General features: G+C 37.9%; 1 protein-coding gene across 38 annotated transcripts in view; it reads right to left on the reverse strand.

The window, feature by feature from the left end:
• Window positions 1-25,973, reverse strand: part of TENM3 (teneurin transmembrane protein 3) — a 651,969-nt gene that overhangs the window by 177,748 nt on the left and 448,248 nt on the right. For all 38 annotated transcript variants that reach the window (XM_035292578.3, XM_078366209.1, XM_078366208.1 and 35 more), the window contains one exon: window positions 21,867-22,104. In XM_035292578.3, coding sequence (XP_035148469.1) covers window positions 21,867-22,104 — 238 coding nt within the window. The remainder of the gene's footprint in view (window positions 1-21,866; window positions 22,105-25,973) is intronic.

Genomic DNA, 25,973 nt, shown 5'->3' on the forward strand with positions numbered 1-25,973 from the left:
TGGAAATCATAAAAACAAAAAAGTATGCCTGGAATATGTATTTTAGCTTTATTCAAAGTGCACTGTTTCTCCATGGGAGACAGGATTTGAATCTGGGCCCATGGGACTCTGAAGATTATTCAACACTAAAAATACGTGAATATCTACTACGTGAGGGACAATAAATTTGGCAAGATACTGACTTCAAATCAGATATCTCTGTTTAAATTTCCAGAATTTGAGATGTCAGTAGATCATGAGATCACCAATCTTGGCAATGGCTTGAGTTGTTATGAAATTCTTCTTCTTTTTTTTGTTTTGAGATGGAGCTTTGCTCTTGTCGTCTAGGCTGGAGTGCAGCGACGCGATCTCAGCTCACTGCAACCTCCGCCTCCTGGGTTCAAGCAATTCTCCAGCCTCAGCCTCCCAAGTAGCTGGGATTACAGGCGTGTGCCACCATGCCCAGCTAATTTTTGTATTTTTAGTAGACATGGGGTTTCACTGTGTTGGCCAGGCTGGTCTTGAACTCCTGACTTAGGTGATCTGCCTGCCTTAGACTCCCAAAGTGCTAGGATTACAGGCGTGAGCCATCGTACCCGGCCAAAATTATTTTTCTTAGAGGAAAATGTAACTTTGAGATATTGCTCAAAACAAAGATATCATATTCTAAAATTACATCTTTGTGATAGTATATTTTTTGTTCTAAAATTATTCCAGCTGCTCAGGCTGGAGCACAGTGTTGTGAAGACGGCTCACTGCAGTCTCGACCTCCCAGCACCAAGTAACCCTCCTACCTCAGCCTCCTGAGTAGCTTGGACTACAGCATGTGCACCACCATATCTGGCTAATATTTTAATTTTTTTGTAGAGATGGGGATCTCCCTTTGTTGTCCAGGCTGATCTCAATCTCCCGGCCTCAAGCAATCTTCTTGCCTTGGCCTCCCAAAGTTCTGGGATTGCAGGCGTGAGCCACCATGTCTGGTCAGCCACTGACTTCAAATCTCAGAAGTACCCCTCCTCTGTACTCTCATTAGTCACAGAGGAGGAGTACTTTTCAGATTTAAATCTGATTGTGTATATCAGATCGGGGCCTTGGTGATGTATGTACATATTAAATACAGAAATGTTTAAAACATGGGAAGAGAAGCCAAATCACCTTCGCACTATATTTTAAAACAATGAGGCAGGAGGATTGCTTGAGCCCAGTAGTTCGAGACCAGCCTGGGCAATACAGTGAGACCTTAGCTCTACCAACTTTTTTTTTTTTTTTTTACAAATTAGCCTAACATCGTGCCATGCACCTGTAGCCCCAGCTACTCAGGAGGCTGAGGCAGGAGGAATGCTTAAGCCCAGAAGTCTGAGGCTGCGGTGAGCTGGGCAACAGGGCAAGTCCCCGTTTCAAAAATCAATCAATCAATCAAAAAATAAAATCACTGGTCTTCAATATTTTCAGATTACATTCTAGTATGTAAGTAAATAATTAGAAAAGATTGTTTAAATTAATGTATTTTGAAACTACTTACAAACAAATAGTGTCATGTGCAGACTGATTCTTTCAGATAAAATCAGGCCTCAAAATAGACGGGTGAATATATACATGTAAAAATCTCTTACACATTACTATGGTGTATGTCAGCATATTTTCTATAGCAGAGGAATATGTGGTTTTGGAACTCTATTAGTTTTGGGGTTCAGAAAGGATACCTTCTTTCCAAGGGCAACAATGGCTCTTTCACTGCACTGTATCAAACACTGCCAAAGTGTATATTGTGATTGACATATCTTTAAGCCCAGGACTTCTTTTTACCCTTCCTCAAGGTCCAACACAATGGTTACTCTATGTCTAGAACTCTACACATATTTGAGGAAGGAACGGAATACTGGAATTCAGCAATATGAAGAGTACACAGTGAATTTCCGCACAAGAAAGTTATTATTAACGAATTCTCTATAAAGCACACATTTCTGTGTGTCATTAGTGTCTTCCCATCCTGTGACTCTGCCAAGTCATACAGCTTTGGGAATACGCTTCTCACATATAAAAAATTCTGCAAAAATTACTATCAAAAACATACGGTTTTGACCTGGCATCCACACGAGGTTTGTAGAATAAAGGCAGAAATTTTCTGTACTCCTCAGACCATATTTGGGAATGAAAAAAAACTGAACCTGTGAGAATACTCCCCGTTGTATTCAGCAAGAAAGCAGCAGCGGCAGGGCTTCTTTTTAACGCAGAGCGCACCTTTGGTTCTGATGTTTCTCATGACGCCCTGCACGGAGCCTGCCTCCAGTTCCTTGGCTATTTGTGCCACTGTTTTCACTCTGATGACGAGCTAGAGAGACACACTTGAAGAGAGACTATCAGAGACTGAGATGAGGAAAATCAATTTCAAAGCCCAAAAGACAGCTGGTGCAGAAGGTCACTGAACACTAACAGCTGCTTTGTGGCTCTGGAATCTTCAGGGGGATTCTATTTAACAACAACAAGAAGAAGACAAGGGTGAAACTGCACTGCGTCATCAACTTGCAATGCTGTGGAAGAGCTAACACATAAACGGGAAGGAGGACTCTATGTTGAGCACAATTAATAGTCGTTCTTATGTCTTTCTTAAGTTGAAAGATTTGTTTCATTGTTGATCTGGGTTCGGAGTAACCTTTTCATGTTAGTGTCTACCTCATATCTAGCTTCTATTTTTAACCCATTCCATGATGTATACCTCTATGGGTCATAGTACAAATTTAAAATTAGTAAAGACACGGACCAACTTTCCTCATCTTTTTTGCTGTACCCATCCCTGCCTTCTAGGTCACTGTTTAGTAACTCTGCCCTCTAAGTCTCTCTACCTGCCAGACTTTGGGTACTTTTTAATTATTCTTCTTTCCTGCTCCCTAACCCCCACCCCCGGAGTCCACCTGTCAGGGATCCTGCAGTCTTTCCTTTAGAGCCTTTCTTCCTTTTTCTTTTTTCTTTTTTGCTGAGTAGGGAAGTTCTGTGTTCTTATACCTCAACTTCTTTTAATCTGCCTAGCAGAGGCAAATAAGAGGCAAGAATAACATTTCATTTCAAATTTTATTTTACCTTCAAATGAAACATCATGCTTTAAATTCTGGACCTGCGCAGTATTCCAAATCTCCTCTATCTGTCCAGTCAAAACTTCTGTCTCCTATCTCAGGCCACTTAGAATGGCTTCTTATAATCTGTTCTCCTTTTTTTTTTAACCCCATCTCTTAGCAGGCATGCTTTGTTCCTTAGTAGCTATTCACTTTTGATTGATTTTTGTCTTTCAAAATAATAACTGTAAAAGTTACCATCATAAGATGTTCAGTGGCAAGATAATCTCATCATCAAGGAAATTTAAATGTGCTTTTCAATATCATATGTAATATTAATAAATGAAAGCTCATTTTAGAAGGTGCTAACAAAATTAAGTAAGTTGTAACACATAATTAAATTGTAAACTTACAGGAGTGACTAGGAAAAAAATGTGTTAATACTAGTTTTTTGTTCAGGGGATTAATATAATCATTTTATCTCTAATATCAAGAATACTGTTAAATATTTTGGTCCCTGGAAAATATGTTACAGCATTATTCAAAGTGGTCTGAGTTATTTCCTCAATGGGAGATTAGAATAGAAAATAAAAATCAATAAGAAAGGGTGTAACTATTGAATGAAATAAATTCTGATTAACTTCGTAAGTGGTTATCTTCACAGAAAATAGTATGTTTTCTTCAACGTTTTACATAGTGTTACAAACATTTTTAGAGATTAACAAGCAAAGCAAATAATTAGAACAAAGAGAGTGAAGTAGTTAGTGCTCAGTGTCTGCCCCTGAGGCACTGTTGAAACTTTCATTAGTGACATACAGACATCTGGGAAAATACTTGTGCTGTAGAGTAACAGCTATTACAGTGTAAAGGGACAAAGGTGCTACTGCCTAGGAAATGTTGAGGCTTTCTTTCTCTTCTTATATTCTTTCCTGGGCAAAGACAGTCATTTGCTTTAAACTAAATATGACCCGATTAAATGTCTTCATGTCCTGCTTTCTACTGACATGTGGAGGTGAATCAATACAAAGTAACCTAGAATATAAATTGCTTTCTTCAAATTAGATGTTTTGATTTCAAAGATATTTTGTCAAAAGAAAGGCTGGCTATGATTGGCCAAATTTACCACCTTTTCAGTATCCAAAGTCCTCACTTAAGAGCTGAGGACATTTTAAGATATAGGTTCCTTTTCCTTCTGGCAAAATATAACTTTCTGGACTTAAGAGGCTTATTAAAGGGCTCACAAGATTTCTTCAACATCAAACGACTTTTCCAAAATGACATTTTCAGATCTAAAGCAAATGAATCCCACACTTGTGGATTAAATTTACCTGGAAATATATGAGGGGTAAAATTAACAACTGAGTTCAAAATAGTTTTGGTCACTTGATGACACCAAGACAATGGACTGTTGGCCTGGAGCTCATTTTATGATAAGATGCTTTAAAAGTACTGTTAAAATATATACCACTTAATTGTTATTGTGTGTTACCTTCCATATTGCCTATTACCACTCATTTAATTACTTGTGTTCTCTAAGTGGACATTTATTTATTAAAAATCACAGAAAGTAAGTCAGCCCAAAAGATCTGTTAGCATGTATTTGCAACAAATAATGTATCTGAAAGATGATATTAACTACTACCCATGCATTTTGAATGCTTAAAACCTGTTTTTATGATAATCTTTAGGATCTTCACTACCAAATTCTGAATTTTAAGTTCTAAAGCCAACTGGATTTCTCTGTTAAATGTATATTTTGCAACATGTTCAAAACTAATTAAAAGGCTGAAAAAGTAATTGATTTAAATAATGTGCTTTAGAGAATGATGAAAGGAAGAGGAAATTTCTGGCAGTTATTAAACAGAAAACTACAGAAAGCAAGCCCTTATTAAAAATTACCCATTTTTATTCAAGATAGGGTTTGTTTGTTTTCCTTACATTCTGGCAACTGATTCTTAATAGACATCCAGAGATGTCTAGCACAATTACTCACTCTGCTCAAAGGCCTATTTGGAAATACTTCTCCATCAGCTGAGGTTGCTGGCCCTCAGAAGCTCTGTATGATTCCTGAGCTAAAAGACTGCAGAGGCTGCTGGGAATTTTCCGGGAGAAGCCCGCCTACATGGGCATCTGCAGAAGCTTGCAAAAGGTATTTGCAGTTACATATCCTTTACATCAAAACAGTTCTACCAGACTGATATGGAAGCGCAGGTTTTGGCAGGGCTTATGAAATACTGGGGTAAAGGGTTAGAACACCATGAGCAGAGACGCAACTAAGAGACCATTCCATACATGACAGCGGTGAGTTTGAAACTTTAGCTTACATCACAGTAACCTGGGGGGCTTGTTAAAACAGTAGGTCTGGAGTGAAACCTCAGCAGCTCAAGGCGCTGCTCCAGGACCCACACTCCGAGAACCACTGCAGTAAGGAATTAGCATATTAGTTCCTCAGTTTATGTTGAACTTCACGTCTTTCATCAGGATTGTATAATGAATCAGAAAATCAAGACTCCTGCTTAGAAAGTCACTGCTGGTAGCTTACTTCAAGTCGTCAACTTAGAACAAAGAAATTATACAAGGCTCAATCCACTGGATCTCAGACTCAAACGGCTTAAACATTTTTCATTGCTTTATGTCATCTCACTCTTTTTTATTTTCAACACCCCCCTTTTTTTATTCTTCCCTTTCAATTTCACCTGTTAGTTAAGGTTTCCCTAATCAGTTCCCTTATCCTTTCTAATGTCATTGCTACTTCTAAGTATCTACCATGTTTATTGGCCTTTACTTCATCTCCAAATGAGACGGCAGCAGCTATTTCCTATTGCGTCTTCTCTATGTTCTATAGTACCTGCATTTCCATTCGCTTTAAAATCACTCAACAGAGCTCGTCTTATTTCACAAGTACCTTGGTTAAGGGGTCTCTTTCCTTTTCTCTTGGAACTCAATACTTGGATTTCTGAGCCACATATAAGTCTAGTTGATAATTTACCTTGGCATTTACAACTTCCCAAATGTCTCACTGATTTCTTCGTAAGAGAGTACTATTTCCCTACTAACCTTTCTTGCTGGGGTTGTTTTTCTAAATTCTTTTTTCCTCTAAAAACCTTGTTTCAATTCATTACCTGTATCAAAATTTCTACTAAAAAAAGAGCTACTTCTAATCATTCTCTTTACCTAATACCAGAGATTCTTCTGAAAAACTCAGTTCTAAATATTTAAATGTAATGTGTAAACAAACATACACACACACAAATATCTCTTTTCACTTTACATATCTGCTATTTTAGGAAGAAAAAGAAATACATATATTATTTTTTTTTCTGCGAAACATGCCTTTTCCTAACTCTTCTTTTTTGAAACTGCTGAGGACAAATTAGTGACAATTAAAATGACACTCCCAGTGCTGGCTGCAGTGGCCGCCCCGCCATACTCTCAACAAAGGCTGCAGCAAGGGGAACCTTGGATCTATGAAACCACATGAAGAAACTGAATTCTTACTGAGGTTCTGAGGGAGCAAAACAACCAGTGTAACTGAAAAAATACTCCACGCTGAATTCTAATTGTTATAAAGAGAAAGTGTTTTCTTTCAACCTTTAGAAGTAATTTTAAAATATGCTTTTGAGAGTGTGTGCAGGAGAACTTAAAGAGTAATTAACTGGCACAAGGAAAGTAAAAAGGATTAGGAGGATTCGTTTTTCAATTAACTTTTTCAGTGACCACTGGTAGTAGTGTTATACTTTACAAAAAAGCTATAACTAAGAATAAAAATGAGCAAACGGGAGCCAAAAAATAAAAAGACTTCTTTCAAGGCTTGATTAAAAAGATGACGTACCTAAGAAATAATAATAAAACATATTAAGTTGGTAATAAACTAAAATCCATTATTTTTCTTTGTATTTTGACCATTAGATTTCTGCTAATTTTTAAAAAGGATGGTCTAGGAAAGGCTCATGAGTGCATGTGTGTGTGTAAATTTTCTAAAAATTGGTCTTTTTTTCTTTTTCCTTTTTTTTTTTTTTTTTGAGATGGAGTTTCGCTCTTGTTACCCAGGCTGGAGTGCAATGGCGCGATCTCGGCTCACCGCAACCTCCACCTCCTGGGTTCAGGCAATTCTCCTGTCTCAGCCTCCTGAGTAGCTGGGATTACGGGCAGCGCCACCATGCCCAGCTAATTTTTTGTATTTTTAGTAGAGACGGGGTTTCACCATATCGACCAGGATGGTCTCGATCACTTGACCTCGTGATCCACCCGCCTCGGCCTCCTAAAGTGCTGGGATTACAGGCTTGAGCCACCGCGCCCAGCCTAGTCTTTTTTTCAAAATGGATTATTTTTTCTTATATGAAGGTATTAATACTTTTATATTAGAAAATATAGGTAATATATGTTATACATATTATATATTACCTATATTATATTATTAATAAAGGTAATATACAATAATAAAGGTAATAACACCTTTATATTAGATACTTTATATTAAATACTATAAATTTAATGATGGTTTATAGGAAGTAATATACTATGAATACTATGCAATTATAAAAATAAAATATTTTAGATTCCTACCAAAATGCCTTTTCTATTATTACCAAAAATTAATTCTGGTATTCATTTCAAAAATAAACACTTTAATTAAGAAAATAAGCAATCAGGCCGGGCGCGGTGGCTCACACCTGTAATCCTAGCACTTTGGGAGGCCGAGGCGGGTGGATCACGAGGTTAAGAGATCGAGACCATCCTGGTCAATGTGGGGAAACCCCGTCTCTACTAAAAATACAAAAAACTAGCTGGGCATGGTGGTGCACGCCTGTAATCCCAGCTACTCAGGAGGCTGAGGCAGGAGAATTGCCTGAACCCAGGAGGCGGAGGTTGCGGTGAGCCGAGATCGGGCCATTGCACTCCAGCCTGGGTAACAAAAGTGAAACTCCGTCTCAAAAAAAAAATAAATAAATAAATAAAAAAGAAAAGAAAATAAGCAATCAACATTACAACGTAAACTATGTATTTGGTTGTAAAAACAAAAGAACAAATATATAATGATTCTAGCTGTGGCACAGTGAGTGGGTGAGACTGATAAACTACCTCTTCATGCTGATAGCATGTTGTGGTCTCAAATCTATTACACTTTTGAATTGATGTGCTATTATCTCTGGAAAACTTTCACACGAGGAGGTAGTCCCTGCAAGAAAAATGTCTGCAGTGCAGAGCTTAGAAACAAGGTACATTTCACTGCTGCCACCTGAATTAGAATGAGCTATCAGTAACTGCATAAAATATGCTTTCGGACAAACACTGCTTTTACTATTTGACGTAAAAATGTGCAATATGAATATATTTGTAATTACACATTTTAGCAATTACCTTTGTATCCATTTATAATTATAATGAACATGACAACATGTTCATGGTAAGTATAGCATCATGTGTGTTAACCAAGCTCTGAAAATTGGGAGCTAAAATTCTAGAGAGTGTTAAGAAGATTGGGAGAAATATATTTTTGTGAGTTCTTTACTATCTTTCACACTTACTCTCGTAGTCTTAAGTAAATGGGGCAGTTACATAAAATTTAAGTATAACCACAGCTATATAAAATGTACAGGGCTACAATATGAAGCAAAATATTTCTATTCTGATTTATTTTAACCTTAGACATGTCTACAACCAAGCACTAAATCATGTTATAGGTTTTGTCTGAGAATGCTAAGAACTGAACAACAGGACTAAATACACAAAATGCTTTTTTAGCCATTATTAAGACAAAAATAGCATAACAGTCTTTGTTTATGTTTTGGTTACTTTAATGAAATATCCACAGCATCAAGTGTACGAATCTGTATTATATTCTTACATGTTTAACATATCAATTATACCTATTGTTGGCAGTTATTAGATACTAAATATATTAAAATTAAGATGGAAATGAAAAAGACCATGTTAAAATTCCTATGTGCTATTTGGATAAGACTTCATCTATTTAATTATTAATTCAATTAATTATTGATGGCCATCCACACTTAAAATTGTTCCCTAACGTTCTTTCTATAAATATGAGAAACGACGTGTAAGCGAGATAAGAGAAGAATTTCGGGTGCAGATGTCAGTTTATGAAGAATAAAAGAATTTCTGGTGGTAAGAGTTGTTAAAGGCATTCTAGTAAGTCACTTATCTGATGTGTATGTGACAGTGAACAAGAAATGGATAACAAGACAAAACAAGACAGAAAACAATCAGTTCAAAGAAAGAAAGGGCTTCACATTTTTTACATCTATTTACCATGTGCCAAGAAAATATTATCAAACTTTACCTTCACAAAATTCCCATTGTGTGTGTGTGTGCGCGCGCGCGCGCGCGCATGTGCGTGTGTGTCTGCATATGTGTATTATAAAATCTGCTTTTGAAGAAGAGGAAACTGAGACTTACTGAATTTGTCAAAGGTCAGAAGGGCCAGGCAAAGTCAGGTCTTTCTGGCCCCCAAATTTATGTAGTCTCTATATCAGGTATGCATCTTAACTCATATGCAAAACAAGTTAGTGAGATAAGAAGGTTGGCCACGTGGCTCACGCCTATAATCCCAGCACTTTGGGAGGCTGAGGCGGGTGGATGACGAGGTCAAGAGATCAAGACCATCCTGGTCAATAAGGTGAAACCCCATCTCTACTAAAAATACAAAAATTAGCTGGGCATGGTGGCATGTGCCTGTAGTCCCAGCTACTCGGGAGGCTGAGGCAGGAGAATTGCTTGAACCCAGGAGGCAGAGGTTGCAGTGAGCCGAGATCGCGCCATTGCACTCCAGCCTGGGTAACAAGAGCGAACCTTTGACTCAAAAAAAAAAAAAGAAGGTATTCAAACTTCTATTTAATTACATATCAAACTTGCATTTATCTCCTGTCTAAAAATAAGAAGATATTAAGCTTTTATAATATTTTATGCATAGAAGATAGTGAAACCTACACTACTCTGTCTGTTGGCAGGGTCTCTAATGCCTGAGGATCCTGAGAGAAGAGGAGTTGACAGTACTGCCACCTTTTACTTTCTGCTAAAACCCGTGTGTGTTTAAGTCAATGCAATATTCTGCACAATGTTTTGGGATGAGTTGTGGTGTGATCTTGATTTTTTTTTTTTTTTTTTGATACCAAGTCTCACTCTGTTGCCCAGGCTGGAGTGCAGTGTGGTGACCTTGGCTCACTGCAACCTCTGCCTCCCACGTTCAAGTGAGTCCCCTGTCTCAGCCTCCTGAGTAGCTGGGATTACAGGTGTCTGCCACCACGCCTGGCTAATTTTTTGCATTTTTAGTAGAGATGGGGTTTCAACGTGTTGGCCAGGCTGGTCTCGAACTCCTGACCTCAGGTGATCTGCCCACCTTGGCCTCCCAAAATGCTGGGTATACAGGCATGAGCCACTGTGCCCGGTCTGAAAATCTTGTTTAACCACATAAAGGTTAACAAGATAGCTCACAGCAAAGTACCTAAAGTGTTATAAACCTTAAAAATAAATTAAATATACAAAAAAGGAAAAGAGTTCAATTTTGCTGACCTGTCTATGATGACAAGTGGCTGTCAGAAGTATCTTACCAAGAATATATTTTTGAAACAAATTAATAATCTGTCCCTCCAAGTACAGGAAGTATTGAAGAATGATAAAGACAGTACAGCTTCTGTATATAAATTCTTAGTTCTGAGGGAATAGTTTTAAAATTTCCATTTGGAAATAGTCCCATCAATATATGACTTTGCTGTAAAATAAGTGTATGTCATCTATAGCAATGTTTTAGTTTCTAAACTGCTTAAACGTCTGCTAACTCATATTTTACTGGGTTTTGTTCTTATTTACTTAAAATGTGAAAATGTAATAGCTACTGTTTAGTTTGTCAGATGATCAGAATAGACATCAGAGAAATTAGCCAAATTTCAACACAAATGTTTATATAATTGTTAGGACTGAAAAGTATTTATGGTATGATTAATATTTAAAGAAGAAAGTTCACATATCTAACAACTGTAAATTTATATGTAACAAATACATCATTAAATGTATAATAATTAATACATGGAAATAAAATAAAATTTTGTAAAAGTGTTTATTTTAGTTCATCCTTTCAATTTTTAATCTGTGTATCATAAGGGCATAAGATTAGTACATTGCTACATGGGCCTAATTTAAAATTTAATAAATACACATATTTGGGGGTTGAGGTTTTGTTTTTTTCCTGTCAGACGCAATAAAGAAAATTTTGGAGACTGTTTCTAGAAGAAAAGATAATGCACTTATATTTGGAGACCTATCATCTAGTTGAGTATTGTCACTAACTAGTTATGTGACCTCAGGCCAATTATTAAATCTCAATGGGCCTTAAAAAGAAAATAAGGTGAGATGTGATGGCTCATACCTGTAATCACAACAATTTGGGAGGCTGAAGTGAGAAGATCACATGAGCCCAGGAGTTTGAAACCAGCCTGTTCAATATAATGAGAGACCCTGTCTCTATGAAAAAATAAAAAATTAGCTGGGCATAGTGGCATGTGCCTATGGTCTCAGCTACTTGGGAGGCTGAGGTGGGAGGATTGCTTGAACCCAGGAGGTCAAGGCTGTAGTGACCTGTGGTCATACACTGCATTCCAGCCTGAGAAACAGAGTAACACCCTACCTGAAAAACAAAAACGAAAACAAAAAACCCAAAAAAAACAAAAAGTAAGATTAGTTGGGCATGGTAGCACATACCTATAATCTCAGCTCTTTGGGAGAAAAAAATAGAGGGTCTCACTTTGTTGCCCAGGCTGGAGTGCGGTGGTACAATCATAGCTCACTGCAGCCTGGAATTCCTGGGCTCAAGTGATCCTCCTGACTCAGTCTCCCAAATAGGTGGGACTATAGGCACATGCTACCAAACTTGGCTAAGTTTTCTTCTTTTTGCAAAGGTGGGTCTTGATATGTTGCCCACGGTGACCTTGAACTCCTGGCCTTAAGTGATCCGCCTGTCTCAGACTCCCAAAGTGCTGGGATTACAGGCATGAGCCACCACACCTGGTCAGATTAGAAAATCTTTAAGATTTTCAAATTTGGTCTAAAATACAGTCTGTCTTTCCCAAAAGTAGGCATAACATCTACAGGTCCTTTGTAATAAACTTGAGTTTTTTATATCGGTACACTGTAGACTAACAAATATCTCCTGAAGAAATGAATGACTGCATTCAGCATTTATTTTATGAATTATGACTAACTCACCTCTATCTCAGATAATTTCTTTCCAATATTATCACAGTTATTTGCTTTTTTCTAAAACAAATTTTCCTTTTAAAAATTTACTTCCTAGTTTATCTCTGTTAGGAAGTCAATTAAATTGAGGATTTAGTGATTATTCTATCAAAAAATCTGCAAAGGTAAAAAGCTACCTAATTGTCACAAAAATTAATTAACATGTTAAGTTCTTGGTAGCTGTCATTGCCTTTCATCAAGTCTATTTCCTTGGTAGATGTCATTTACCTTTGTAGTTATGAAATGAATTATTTTTCCTTTAAACATGTAGCATAAGAAAGAGAGAAAAAGTGAAGGAACTGAAGCATTAGGTACTTTACATGACATTTTAATGTATCCTTATAAAGTCTTTGTGAAGTATTACAATCCCATTTTATGGAAACACAAGATAAGAATGTATAATTACCCTACCCAAGGTTACACAGCTAGTAGGATGTTGAGATTTTAATCCAGATCCGCCTGTCCCCAAACCTACACCATGACCAGAAGGCAGCAATATTATATCACTGCGAGATGTAACAGGAATAATTTCTGCTAGCAGTATTTCAAGTGGTTCAGAATATGAGGTGAGATGCAGAGAATGCATAAGGAAGGTTATAGCAGAATCAGAGGGGTTACCAAATAGAATCTATTAAGCTTAGCTGGTTAATTGCATGTCCAAGAATTTAATCTTATGGTATAAGAAGAAAGCATTCTGAGACTGGTGTAATAGAAAACAGACTATTTGAGGTTTGAAATTAGTGGAGAAAAAAGAATAGGCAAAAGCCTGTCAAGGAAAGAATAAAGGAATGCAGAAAAAGATATGTAATTATCTTTGACAGGGTGCATATTAATTGGTGATGAAACCAGAGAATGAAATTCCAGAGGAAAACACAGTTTGAAAATTAAGGCTGGGCGTGGTGGCTCATATCGGTAATACCAGCACTTTGGGAGGCTGAGGTGGGTAGACTGTACAGCAGACCAGTCTCTATAAAAATTTTTTAAAAACTAAAAAAAATTACCCTGTGCACGTTTCCTTTGTGGAATCGGCCTCCCAGCAGGCTCCTCTGCAAATGGCTCCTGGTCTAGCGTCTCAGACTCCATCCCAAGGGTTGCCACCAAGGTCCCACCAGCCTGTAAACAGGAGAACGGGCCATCCCCTCCAGTCCCTCCAGCCTCTTCCTTAGGGCCACCCATGGCTACTACCTGCGCCACTGGGTTCCGCTTCCAGCAGCAGCTCTTGCAGCAGCCCCCAGTGCTGTAGGAAAGCCACCCCTGAGCCCCTGGCTGACCCGGGTCACTGGTGGGTGAGCTTCTTTCATGACCACGGTATTTTTATGGTCCACAGAGCACCTGAAGCCTCCTAGGTCCCCTGCAGCAGGACCGCCTGTGGCCTGGCTTGGGACGTCCCAGGAGGCAGTCTGATGGCCTGTCCAGCAAAGCCAGTGCTGGGCCCCAGCCCTGACCTGGGCGGCCACACCCAGGCCAGGGCCTGCAGAGGCGCTAGGGGGCCAGAGACCCTCCCTCGGACCCTGTAGACCAGGGGGATGCAGCAAGCGGTCAAGCAGGCAGGGTACTCTTTTACATCAACACGGCCAACACCAAAAAGGAGACAGCCTTCCTCACTGTCCCAGGGCATGCGAGCTCTCCTGACACCTGCAACTTTTCACCCTGCATCACTTGGAAAATAAACTCCAAGCAGTCAGTAGACAAATAAACAAATAATTAAAAAATTAAGAAATTATCTGGGTGCCGTGCCACGCCTGTAGTTCATGCTACTCAGGAGGCTGAGGCAGAAGGATGGCTTGAAACAAGTGGGATGGCTTGACTACTGGGAGCCCTGATTGCACCAATGCACTCCAGCCTGGGTGATACAGCAAGGCCCTGTCTCAAAAAAATATCAGTCAATAAATACAATCCTTTAAAAAAATTGAATACAAATTGATTCCAGGAAAAACTAAAATCAGGTAGCAATAATGTCAAGTACATATAAAACATATATGCATACATTATGTACAAATACGTACACACCAAGTAAAGTGGACTGAAAGTACTTTCAGACAATACTAGTGAACAGTCAGAGGATTTTTTAAAAGCCTCACAACACTGCTGCTGAGGAGGAAGAGTAGCGCTTGAGAATGACAGGTCATTTTCAGATGAAGATAATGGCTAAATCACAATCACCAACCAGGACCAGAGTAAAGGCACAGACTATCTTTTATACTGTTCATGTTCAAAAAAATGTGACTCGAAATGTGTTAGACGTAATTAAGAATTCCTTTCCATAGGTAGCATGAAAACTAACACGATCATGTGTGAATATTTTATATAGATTATGGCTATCCAAACATTATCAGAATGTATAGTATTCGTAATTTATTGAAATGCTTTCAGTATGACTTAAGGCCTACAGCAAATGATTAATGCATACTTTCTTGGTGTCTTAATTGCTATTAAAAAGAAACTGGCTCACTCCAATTAAACAAAATAACACTCCCACTCTATTGTACAGTAGCTTTATCATGCACAAAAGATTCTAAAGCGTTCAATACCTTAAATAAAACTAGGGTCTCACTTCTGAGTGATGTGGAGACAATGCACTATCAAGGCTTTTATTGATTCCTTCCAAACATTTATTACTTTAGTTAATTAAATGTTTCAAGGATATGAATAGTTGCCTTTCATTATTATTTGAAGATTTTTTTTTTTCTTCTCAAGAACAAAATTCACAGACTTGGGGTTCCTACCTACAAAAATCCACCTACTTTTTGTTAAGTGACAGGAATAGTGAGAAAACCATGAGATTTTAATCTAATAAAATTAACCATGGTTTCATTCTATGTTTAGCCTACCTAACACATACAGATAAATTAGACAAAAATATCCTGGTTAAGACAAATGCTTTTCTTATTGTTTGGAGAGATGAGAGCTTCTTTATGACAAAAGGTATTAACTAATAAGGTGCCCTTCACAATTGTTGCTTTACTATTTGGTCATTATTTTAAAAACATTTATGGAGCACCTATCATGTGCCAGGTGCTCTGTTTACATTATTTCAGTTCACATTCACAAATCATTTTGAGTAGATATTAGTATTGCATTGGAAAGTGACCTCACATTTACATATTCGCAGGTGATTACACAGATAGTGAAAACGGTGGACGCAGGGTTAAAAACCAGGTCTCCAAAGCATATGCTTTTCTCAGAATGCTAAGCTGTGATCTGTATCCCTACTATATCCGCTAGGTTTTAATTAGAATATATATCAATACTAACTCCTGAGAATGACCTTCATTTTACAGCTACGGTTGGTCTAGAGCCTTCTTTTTGCATTTTAATTATTGGCACGATGCCTACTCAACAATCAAGTTGAGGCTATAGCATTTATAAGTGGTTAATAATCTCACATTTAAAAAAATCATACTTTTACTCTCACTTATCATAATAACCATCTTTGAATCTTTATTTCAAACTTTCTTAGAATGAAGCCTCTACTTCAGTCTAAGAGAATGGTTTTGGAAACCCAAACTGTAATGCTGTTGGAGACACAGGAATGTTCATTCTTTGAGTAAATTCAAAACCACATTTCACATTTGTTATACATTTTTCTGAATACAGAGTCGCCTTCGAACTTCTTAAATAAAATTTCATTCAAAATGCTGTCTTCAATTTATGCTACCTCTTTTTATTTTTTTGAGACAGAGTCTCACTCTGTTGTCCAGGCTGGAGTGTAGCGGCGCCATCTTGGCTCACTGCAACCTCTGCCTCCTGAGTTCAAACGATTCTCCTGCCTCAGCCTCCTGAGTAGCTGGGATTACAGGCACCTACCACCCTGCCCAGCTAATTTTTGTATTTTTAGTAGAGACAGGGTTTCACCATGTTGGCCAGGCTGGTCTCAAACTCCTGACATCAGGTGATCCGCCTGTCTCAGCCTCTCAAAGTGCTGGGATTATAGGCGTGAGCCACCGCACCTGGCCTGCTACCTCTTGTTCTCTTGATATTGTGAGAAAATTAAGACAAATATTTTATGTATTATTTTGAAGGCCAACAGAAGCTTTTTCTGTGAAAGGGCAGTAAAAGTTTACATATTTGCTATAAGTTAGCAATAGAAACTACTAGAAAAGTTCTAGTCTGGAGTCATTCCTGCATTCAACCTGCCTTTCTCATTTGATTTCTTATTCTTATCTAAGACATAAGAGAAGGTGGACTTAAAATTAACTTTACTTGGCTGGGCGCAGTGGCTCACGCCTGTAATCCCAGCACTTTGGTAGGCTGAAGAGGGCGGATCAAGAGGTCAAGAGATTGAGACCATTCTGGTCAACATGGTTGAAACCCCATCTCTACTAAAAATACAAAAAATTAGCTGGGTATGATGGCATGTGCCGGTAGTCCCAGCTACTGGGAAGGCTGAGGCAAGAGAATTGCTTGAACTCAGGAGACAGAGGTCGCAGTGAGACAAGATCATGCCACTGCACTCCAGCCTGGCGACACAGCGAGAATCCATCTCAAAAACAAAAAATAAAACAAAACCAAAAAAACCATAATCTAAAAAGAAGTTGACTTTACTCTTGGAAATAAACTTAGTATGGTAATCATAGCTCCCTCTTTGCCTGGGACAGCATCGGTTTGTGCTGCAGTTCCTGGGTAGCTGCTGACATTGCCCCTTCTCTGCAAGTGTCCTGGCTTTAATAATGAACTACATGGTCAACACAGGGCTTAGGCACTGCGTTATGCTTACAACAGCTTCCTCAATTCTCCTCCTCTCTCTGAGACAAAGGTTCTTTCAGCCAGGACTTGAAAACGGCCTTAAATATTAACAGCACACAGCAAATCCTGGTACATGGTACTCCATCTTCATGTTTCTTCCTGTTCTCACAATGAACAATATCCCCTCGCAGTCATTTTAAGAAATACTGTTAAGTTATAAAAGGGGCCGTATTTTAAGAGACTTAGAATCCAAGTGATTTTTTTACTATTCATTAGTATATAATTTCAGTTGACTTTACTGGGTTCTTTTGTTTTGTTTTGATTTTTAAATAAATGATGATGGTGAAACTTAAGAATTTCCTAGCTTGGGCCAGGTCCGAACCTTAGGTTCTTCATGTTTGGACCTCTTTTCCACATTCAGGAATACTCCCTTTCCCCACAGGCACCCTTGTGGTCTCCCCAAGCTATCTTTCACAAAAGCATATGGCATCAGCAATGGTCAGTCAACTGAAGTCACTGGGCTACCTTCCCAGGCATATTTTACTTGAAGTTGTATCTTTAATTATGGAGGATTCCACTACTTACTGCCTCAGTAATACTAGTAGTTACCAGCAAATAGTAAGTGGAGGTACAATTCTTCAGCTGGGAAAGGTTTCCTCTGGTGCAGGAAAGCTACCACGCACAGGAAGCAGACACAAGTCAGCAAGGCTGACTCAGACCCACTGTTTGTACGGTTTTCACTTTCCCTACAATCATTTTTAAGAAGATAACAAGGGAAAAAAGTATATCTTAGTTGAGTAAACAATAGTTCTGTTTAGGAATTCTTTTTTTTTTTTTAACTATGTTAACAATTGATCTCACATTAATGCATCTCAAGACATCTCAATATTGAAATTAAAAATGCACTAATAAAGAGGCAATTTAATATGCAATTTCATACATTAATAATTAGCAAGGCATTACTGAACTAGAAGGTAAAAAGCTGTGGGAACATAACTAACGAACTATCAATGCCAAAGCAGGCTTCATAATAAAACAAGACTTTAATAAATCTTTTATTAAATGGCTACAAACGAACCGTTTTGTTAACATCTAATAGGTAACTACGAAGCTACTTAATGCATGTATATAAATGAGGAACTTGCAGGCAATTAATGTTACAGTTGCTGAAGGACAGGGGTTCTCAATGAGCATTACTGTACCATAACCTTTAAGTGCTGCTTCTGTACTGCGCCAATTCTAAGCTTTTCCTCAGCTGCTCTGTATTCTTGTAGCAGCTATTATTACAGACTGAAGCAGCTGAAGTATAAAATAAACAAAGGGCGAGCTATAGGCTCTCCAGTGCCCTAAAAGTGAACGATCCAAAGTAGAACAAATAGGGAGCTCAAAGAAAGGAAATTTTCAGGACAATTGTTAGCAAGTACTTGGTATTATACACAGGGACTGATTGTTAATAGGAAATAATGGAATAATAAGGAGATGCTTATGAACTGCAAACGCTTTTTGGATCTCAATGTGACTCTAGGAGATCTGAAAGTCACTGGAGATTACAGACCAGAACTACTCTATTTAACTGACTAGAAATGTACAGTACACAATAATATTGATTGTCTCCAGCAGGAGCAAATGTTAAATTCATTAGAGAAAGGAAATAAACATTTTTATAGAAGCAAGAAACTGCCTGGTGGAAAAAAATGCTTTTGAGTAAATCAAAATGAAAGCTATACTGAAATATACAGGACAAGGTAGAAAATCCTGTTATGCCTTTTCCAGCATTTCACATAAAGTGTAAGTCTACAAATCACTGAGATTGTCAGGTGTTGTTACATGTCATTTTGTAACCAATTACCAACAATTTGTGCTGAAAAGAGGAAAGGCGGGAAATTAAGAGAAAAATATAAATTCTTATTTGTACATAACTGAATTTTATACTTCACAGCTTAGAACCTTTAAGTAGCAGTTTCAGAAAAAGTGAGAATTAGCAAAATCAGTATATATTTAAATTGAAATAATTGCCAAAGATGAAACAATACACTAGATTAAAATATAGTTAAAGGCAGACGCACGTCTGGATAAAGTTGTTAATATAGCTGAAACTGAGTCTGAGAATCATACTCAATAGGGAACCTTAACTAAAAAAGGAAAAATCAATGATAAATAAGACTGGTTCTTCACCTCCAGAGTTCCAACCAAGTGAGACTATTAAAGAAACCACAGTAGTGTCATGTCAGTACAGTGTGAGATTTTCACATCACTGCTTAGGATGACTCACTGAGTACTGCAAGTGGAAATATCATTTCTTTCGATTAGCAACACTGTAAGATGTGAACTTTGGATAATGAGAAAACAACAAAAGTATACTGCAGATTAAAATTTCTTAGCATAACAGCAATTTTTTTACAGTAATTATTCTGTATATTTATCAGTGAGATCTCATCAGCTGATGACTTCCTCCCCATGTTAATTCATACAACTACATAATACCAATTCCATTAATGATTCATTAATGGCATTACTTTGAAATGGAAGAAAATCTCAGTAACTACTCACCCTGGGAGTGATTTCTTTTTTTTTTTTTTTTTTTTTTGAGACGGAGTTTCGCTCTTGTTACCCAGGCTGGAGTGCAATGGCGCCATCTCGGCTCACCGCAACCTCCGCCCCCTGGGTTCAGGCAATTCTCCTGCCTCAGCCTCCTGAGTAGCTGGGATTACAGGCACGCGCCACCGTGCCCAGCTAATTTTTTTTTTTGTAATTTTTAGTAGAGACGGGGTTTCACTATGTTGACCAGGATGGTCTCGATCTGTTGACCTCGTGATCCACCCGCCTCGGCCTCCCAAAGTGCTGGGATTACAGGCTTGACCTGAATACGGAGAAATCAGCTACAATCTCACATATGGCTACAGCGGATTTTCTTCTAACCAACTACTTTCTTTCTTTAAAGACTCATCAATCAAAATTTCCAGTGCATTAAGACGAATAACAAGAACACATCTTAACTGCTCTCAAAATTATTCCAAATTCACTGTAAGACATGGTTTCATGGAATGTTAACTCTCCTACTGACAGTTTTTGAGGCTTTTGTGTTTTATAACATCACTAAAATTAAACAGGTTTCTGAGGATTTAACTTGACATATTTCACAAATATTTGTCAAGACGATTATTGTCAACTACAATGCAATTATCCATATTCAATTTGATGACTCAACTGGAAAATTACTTTTTTCCTAATAAAATTTTTCCAAATGACAATAGTGAATCAGTGTTGATTAGTTGTTCAGTGTGTGCTAATTAATTACACTGGGTAAATTTAGCTCTGTGCTAATAACCTCAGGAAAAAAAAATCTGAATACATGACTCTGTGTCTTAAGTGAAGAGAAATCAGCTGTTTGCCTATTTTTCCTGTTCTTTCTTTTCCTAATTTCTCCCAGAAGAATGTTCAATAATACAAAAGAAACAGTAAAACTCAACTACTCATGGCTGATGATGGATAAAAGATAAGAGTTCTTTAGAACCTTGTTCTTAGGTCAAGAGTAAAAGAAAAGACAGGAAGACTTTCATTGTTGACTGCCAACCGTGAGGACCTCCTGCTAGCTCATCCTCAAGGCAGAATGGGTTGAGACCATACACCAAATGGTGAGAAACAGCAATTTATTCATTGTGAGACAGTTTCTTCACCTAGAAGGTAATTTATTTCCTAATGTTAACCATAAGCTCTAGGGTAGGGCATTTTGGGGGATAGTCTCCCAAGGCTTTTTTCTGGCTTTTCTATGGTGATAACTCTTTTTCTCTGAGCCTAATGGAAACCTTAGGGCAAAAAAGAAATAAGGGTAAGAGGAATGTTGGGGGAACCTCGCTGCAAAGCTGCCATCAGAAGACCAATAAGGTAAGACACCGCTCTTGGTTGTGCAATACATAATTACGAAGGAGACAGTGACTGCTAAGGTTCTGTCCATACAAAGAAGGCAGAATTTTATATGCCAGGAGATCCTGAATAATGAAGTGGATTAGCTCAAAACAGCTTTTGCTGATCTACACTTTCGTATGAGCAGATGACCACTTGTCAGCCAGCCGTTGCAAGAAGTCATAACTTTGAACCTCACTGAAACACTGCTATGTGTACAGAGACGGACCATTAAACTGCTGACGCCTACAGAAGACTGAGAAGCCCATGGGCCATCATCTCTGAATGAGGGCAAAATTGTTTTGTATGGTTACAGACTGATAATTGTACGATTACAGTCAGAGGATAGGAGTTTCAGGGCTGGAGATTTCAGTTCATTGTAAGGAAAACTTTCCTAGCAGAACTGTGTAAGGATAAATGGATTGTCTTAGGAAATATCCTTCAAGGAACTCTGGAGAGTAGGCCCTGTCTCCTTTGTCCTGCAAGAAACTACAATGTCCTTAACAAATTGTCATCTGATTTGTGCTTAAGACTTATACTTGGGGCTCGGCTGTGATTACATGATGTAATGAACAAAACAGAGTCTGAGAAAGTACAGAACTCTAGAACCAAGAAGATGCTAGACATTCCACTGAATCAAGCTACATGCCACTGAGAATAACATGTCACATCTCTGTTCTTTTCTCCACATGCCTGATAATTTGAAGATAAGAAAAAATAAAAACAGTGGTAAGGAAGAGTTTCACTGAAGTCATTTATTCTTATCTCTTGTAGGGAACAAAATATGTAAAAAGAATGGCCACATTCACTGACACAGGAACTAAAAAAAATCACAACAATCTGGAACTGCTTCTTAGAGAAGCCAAAAAAAAAAAAAACCCCATAAAAACAACAACAACAAAATCCCAAAATACCACACCAGAATATATAAGCATAGTAAATCCCTCTTGGTGAGAAAAGGATTGGGCTAGCTTATTTTTAAATTTTAGATGTTACCTGCTTTCCAGTGGTACATTACTGCCAAGGACCCAGCTGTCCTGCAGCTGGACGGACTCGGGTGTGGTTTGCAGCTCGGCGGGCAAAGCAGCCGGCGGGGCCGGACTCTGGTTCCTTCTATTGGTCAGGGAGTTTCTGTTGAGAGAAGTGATGGATGGATGATGCTGTGCAGAGTGCTGCTTATGGGAAGGCGGCAAGGGCTGCAGGGTAGACTGGCCTTGATTGTTTGCAGGTTGCTCTGAAAAAAAAAGAAAGAAAATGCATTACATTCATGTACGTGTCTATGTATAAACACGCTACCAATTTCTTGGGGATCTACTGCAAATGAATTAGAATTAAAAACTGCATATAAATCCATAACCTAATAAATTTGCATATTATTCTATTAAGCGGGTGTTCAGTGACATTCTCTAACAGCAAGTTTACCCTTGATACACAAAGTTCTAATTAATATACAACAGATGGCAAAATTGCTTTTGGTTTTAATTTGTTTCAGATTTTTTTTCATCTGGTTTTATTAACACCTACAGAAAACAGCATCTGACAGCTCCCCTAATGTGCCTTTAGATTTCAGCTTTTTTTTTTTAACAAACCAACCCTGAAATTAATGGGTAATTTCAGTAGAACACAAAGGTTTTTGAAATGCATATAATCCCTATAATTATTTAATGGAGTTTTTTTAAGCTTTATTTAACTGCAATAAATTATTACAAGCTAGTTGCTAAACAGCAGTAGACTAGTCCAGTTTAGTGCATTTCAAATAAGGCAACTCTGCACTATGATCTACTAATAGATGCTAAGTATTCTTTAGCAGAAGGTCACTCTGTGAAGCAGATGTTGTTTCATGGGTACTTAACAGACTGAATCACATCTGATTACAACGTCAGAAGACTCATAGACTTAATGACCGTCACATCCATTAGAACACACACAGAACAGATTTTCCAGTTTCACAGCGTGCAGTATAACTACATTCTGAAGTAAGTCATAGCTGACCAGATAGACTCATGCCACTGTGTCAGTGGTACAAATATTTTTGTTTTAAAAAGAATCATAAAGAGTCTGGCAACTTCAAAACATAAACACTTTGCTGTGTCGTAACTGCTAAAAAATTCTGCGAAGCTAGTAGGTCATAAGTCAAAATTCACAAATTAATGTAACATCCGAGACCTACTATTCCGTCTCATTACCTAGCTCTGGACATGCTAGAATTTACGAAGACTACCCTTTGCCAAACAGATAGATGACTCCTTAATTTAATGCTGAACTGATGATGGTTCCACACATATAAGATGTCAATTTTTGACTAAATGCAGTTCAAAATGCAATATATTTTTAAAGTGATGTATTAAATCATGCTATTAATATAAATGCATGTATTAAAAGAGAATAAGAAACACAAGGACTACCTTTCATCTACAATGTGAACTCCAGCAGTGATTGTTAAGCCAAAGAACACAGTTTAACATTGTAACTCAAGCTGCATGAGACGAATACATAATATGTAATTGTTTTAATATATATTCTCAAACTTCTTTACAGGGTACGATAATAAAAATAACTCCTCTCACAGCATATAACATCAGTAATATTACATGTTTCTAATGGTCCCTAACATTCCATATCATATGATTTAACAATGAATAATTTGTCACTCTTGTAATGAGACAGAGATAATACCTAAATATATGAAAATATTGCTACTTCCTTGTGGTTTCTGATATGAGGGAACTTCAAGAACGGAAACTCTGTACTGTTTAAAAAAGCCTCTATTCTTCAATAGAAAGAGCCTCTATTCTTGAAATTTCCCATACCAGAAACTGCAGAAATCCTTCTTGGTTTATTGCTGTCATGTTTGTGAAACACTGATTGTCTAAATCTCAGACTGAAATATGCTTTTGAGGGAAAGGCACATACAGTTGTCATTGTGTTAGAAAAAAAGAAACTAACAGTTTAAAATTCATAAAATATTTATTATTCAGGTTTCATATAATTAATCAGAGTTGCCTTCCTTAGCATCAGTATATGCCTAGAATCTCTACGGATGTCTTTAGGGTATATTTCAAGGAGCTGCTGAGAGCATGACCGAACAAGCTACAGTTACGAGGGCCTAGGCTAGGTTGGTGTCAATGGAATAGGAACAGAGAGAGAACAGGGAGAAATGTTTCCAAGGAGAAAGTAACAAGACTCTGCCTAAAAAGAAGCAGGGGTATGGGTCAGATGACTCCATGGTGCCATGTTATATAGAAGAAATTATATATTAGATAATATACTATGTAAAGAGCAGAACATTAAGTTGTAATTATAAATTGAAGTCCTGATTCTGTCAGACATCATGATAGAAAACCTCAGTTTTCTCACCTGTAATGTGAGAAATACTATTGCCCCATCCAGGTGTTAGTGCAATTGTAAGGATTCAGTAAAACGCACCCACTCATTCATTTATTCATCACGCACTTAGCCATTCCTCCAAAATACATCTTCTAGCCTTTATGTTCCAGGAATCTGCTAAGTCAGTCATAGATGAAAGCACTGTGTAAATGGTAAAATAAAGCATTATGGACATGAACACTGTTACTGAAAGTGAAATGATTTTAAGATCCATTATCATCATGTTTCAATATGTTGAATTTAGAATTCTTATTCTGAAAATAAATAAAAACATAACCACTGGGAAAAACTTCCATTAAGGCAAAAATATGCTGCTGTGGCTTTCCCTAGGTACATGCCTTCATTTTCCAAGTGTCTTCTGAGAACTTACAGTGTACAAGACACCATACAGCAAGGATCCATGCTCTTGCCAATGGTCTACCCAGGCCAGTGCAGCAGTGTGCTGTTTACTGGCACCTCCTGAGTTGACTACATAATCAGGAGGCCTACCAATAAAACGAGTCTAGGTGACGAAAGCTAGGCTCAATCTAAACTTTGGTGGTAGAGAATACACACACAGTCTGAATGAATGATATAGGGTGGATGGCCAGAACTTTTTAAATGATTATTTATTTATTGAGCCAGGGTTTTGCTCTGTTGACCAGGCTGGAGTACAGTGACACAATCAGAGCTCACTGCAGCCTTGATCTCCCAGGCTCAAGAAGATCTTCCCACCTCAGCTTCCTGAGTAGCTGGGACCACAAACATGACCCGTCTCACTGGCTAATTTCTAAATTTTTTGTAGAGATGAGGTCTCACTATGTTGCCCAGACTGGTCTTGAACTCCTGGGTTCAAGTGATCCTCCCGCTTTGGCCTCTAAAGGTGCTGGGATTACAGGCATGAGCCACTGCAACTGGCCTGGCCAGAAATTAAATTCTGCAGAGACCACAAACAGAAGCTAAGTCCAAGGATTCAGTTAGGGTCAGTGCTAGGTCTACAGATTTGGGCTTAGAAAACATAAGAAGTAGTTGGAGTATGTATTTATCTGTACCAATGTACTCAAGATAGAATAAGTATACACAGGATAATAAGATAAAGTTCAATACTGCCAAAAACAAAGATAGAATACAGTAAAAAGTGGGAAAGATATGATAAAGCCAGATTTAAGGTTAGTGGACAAAATGCCTACTGTATAGTACTATACATTTTTAAAAAGGAACACAAATCTGGCTTTAAATAATCTACTTGCCAACACAAAGAGGGAAACAAGATCAGCTGTATGATTCAGAGTATTTTTAAGATCAAAAAGTTTGCTCATAAAAAACATTACTATTTTTCATATTATTTCGGTTACTGAAAATAGAGAGAACATTTTCTTTTTAAGTTGCTTTTTTTGTTTTGTTTTTTAGACAAGGTCTTGCTCTGTTCTCTGGGCTGGAGTGCAGTAGTGTGACTACAGCTCACTGCAGCCTCGACCTCCCAACTCAAGTGATCCTTCTGCCTCAGCGCCCCCAAGTAGCCGCAACTATAGACATGTGCCACCACATCTGGCTAATTTTTTTAAATATAATTTTGTAGAGATGGGGTTTCCCTCTGTTTCCCAGGCCAGTCTTGAACTCCTGGGCTCAAGCAATCCTCCTGCTGTGGCCTCCCAAAGTACTGAGATTACAGGCACTGTACCTCGCTCTTTTTAAGTCTTCACATGAAGAACAACTGAATATCCAGGGAAATTTTTA

The sequence above is a fragment of the Callithrix jacchus genome, chromosome 3 (genome assembly GCF_049354715.1).
Source record: "Callithrix jacchus isolate 240 chromosome 3, calJac240_pri, whole genome shotgun sequence".
NCBI classification, from domain to species: Eukaryota; Metazoa; Chordata; class Mammalia; order Primates; family Cebidae; genus Callithrix; species Callithrix jacchus.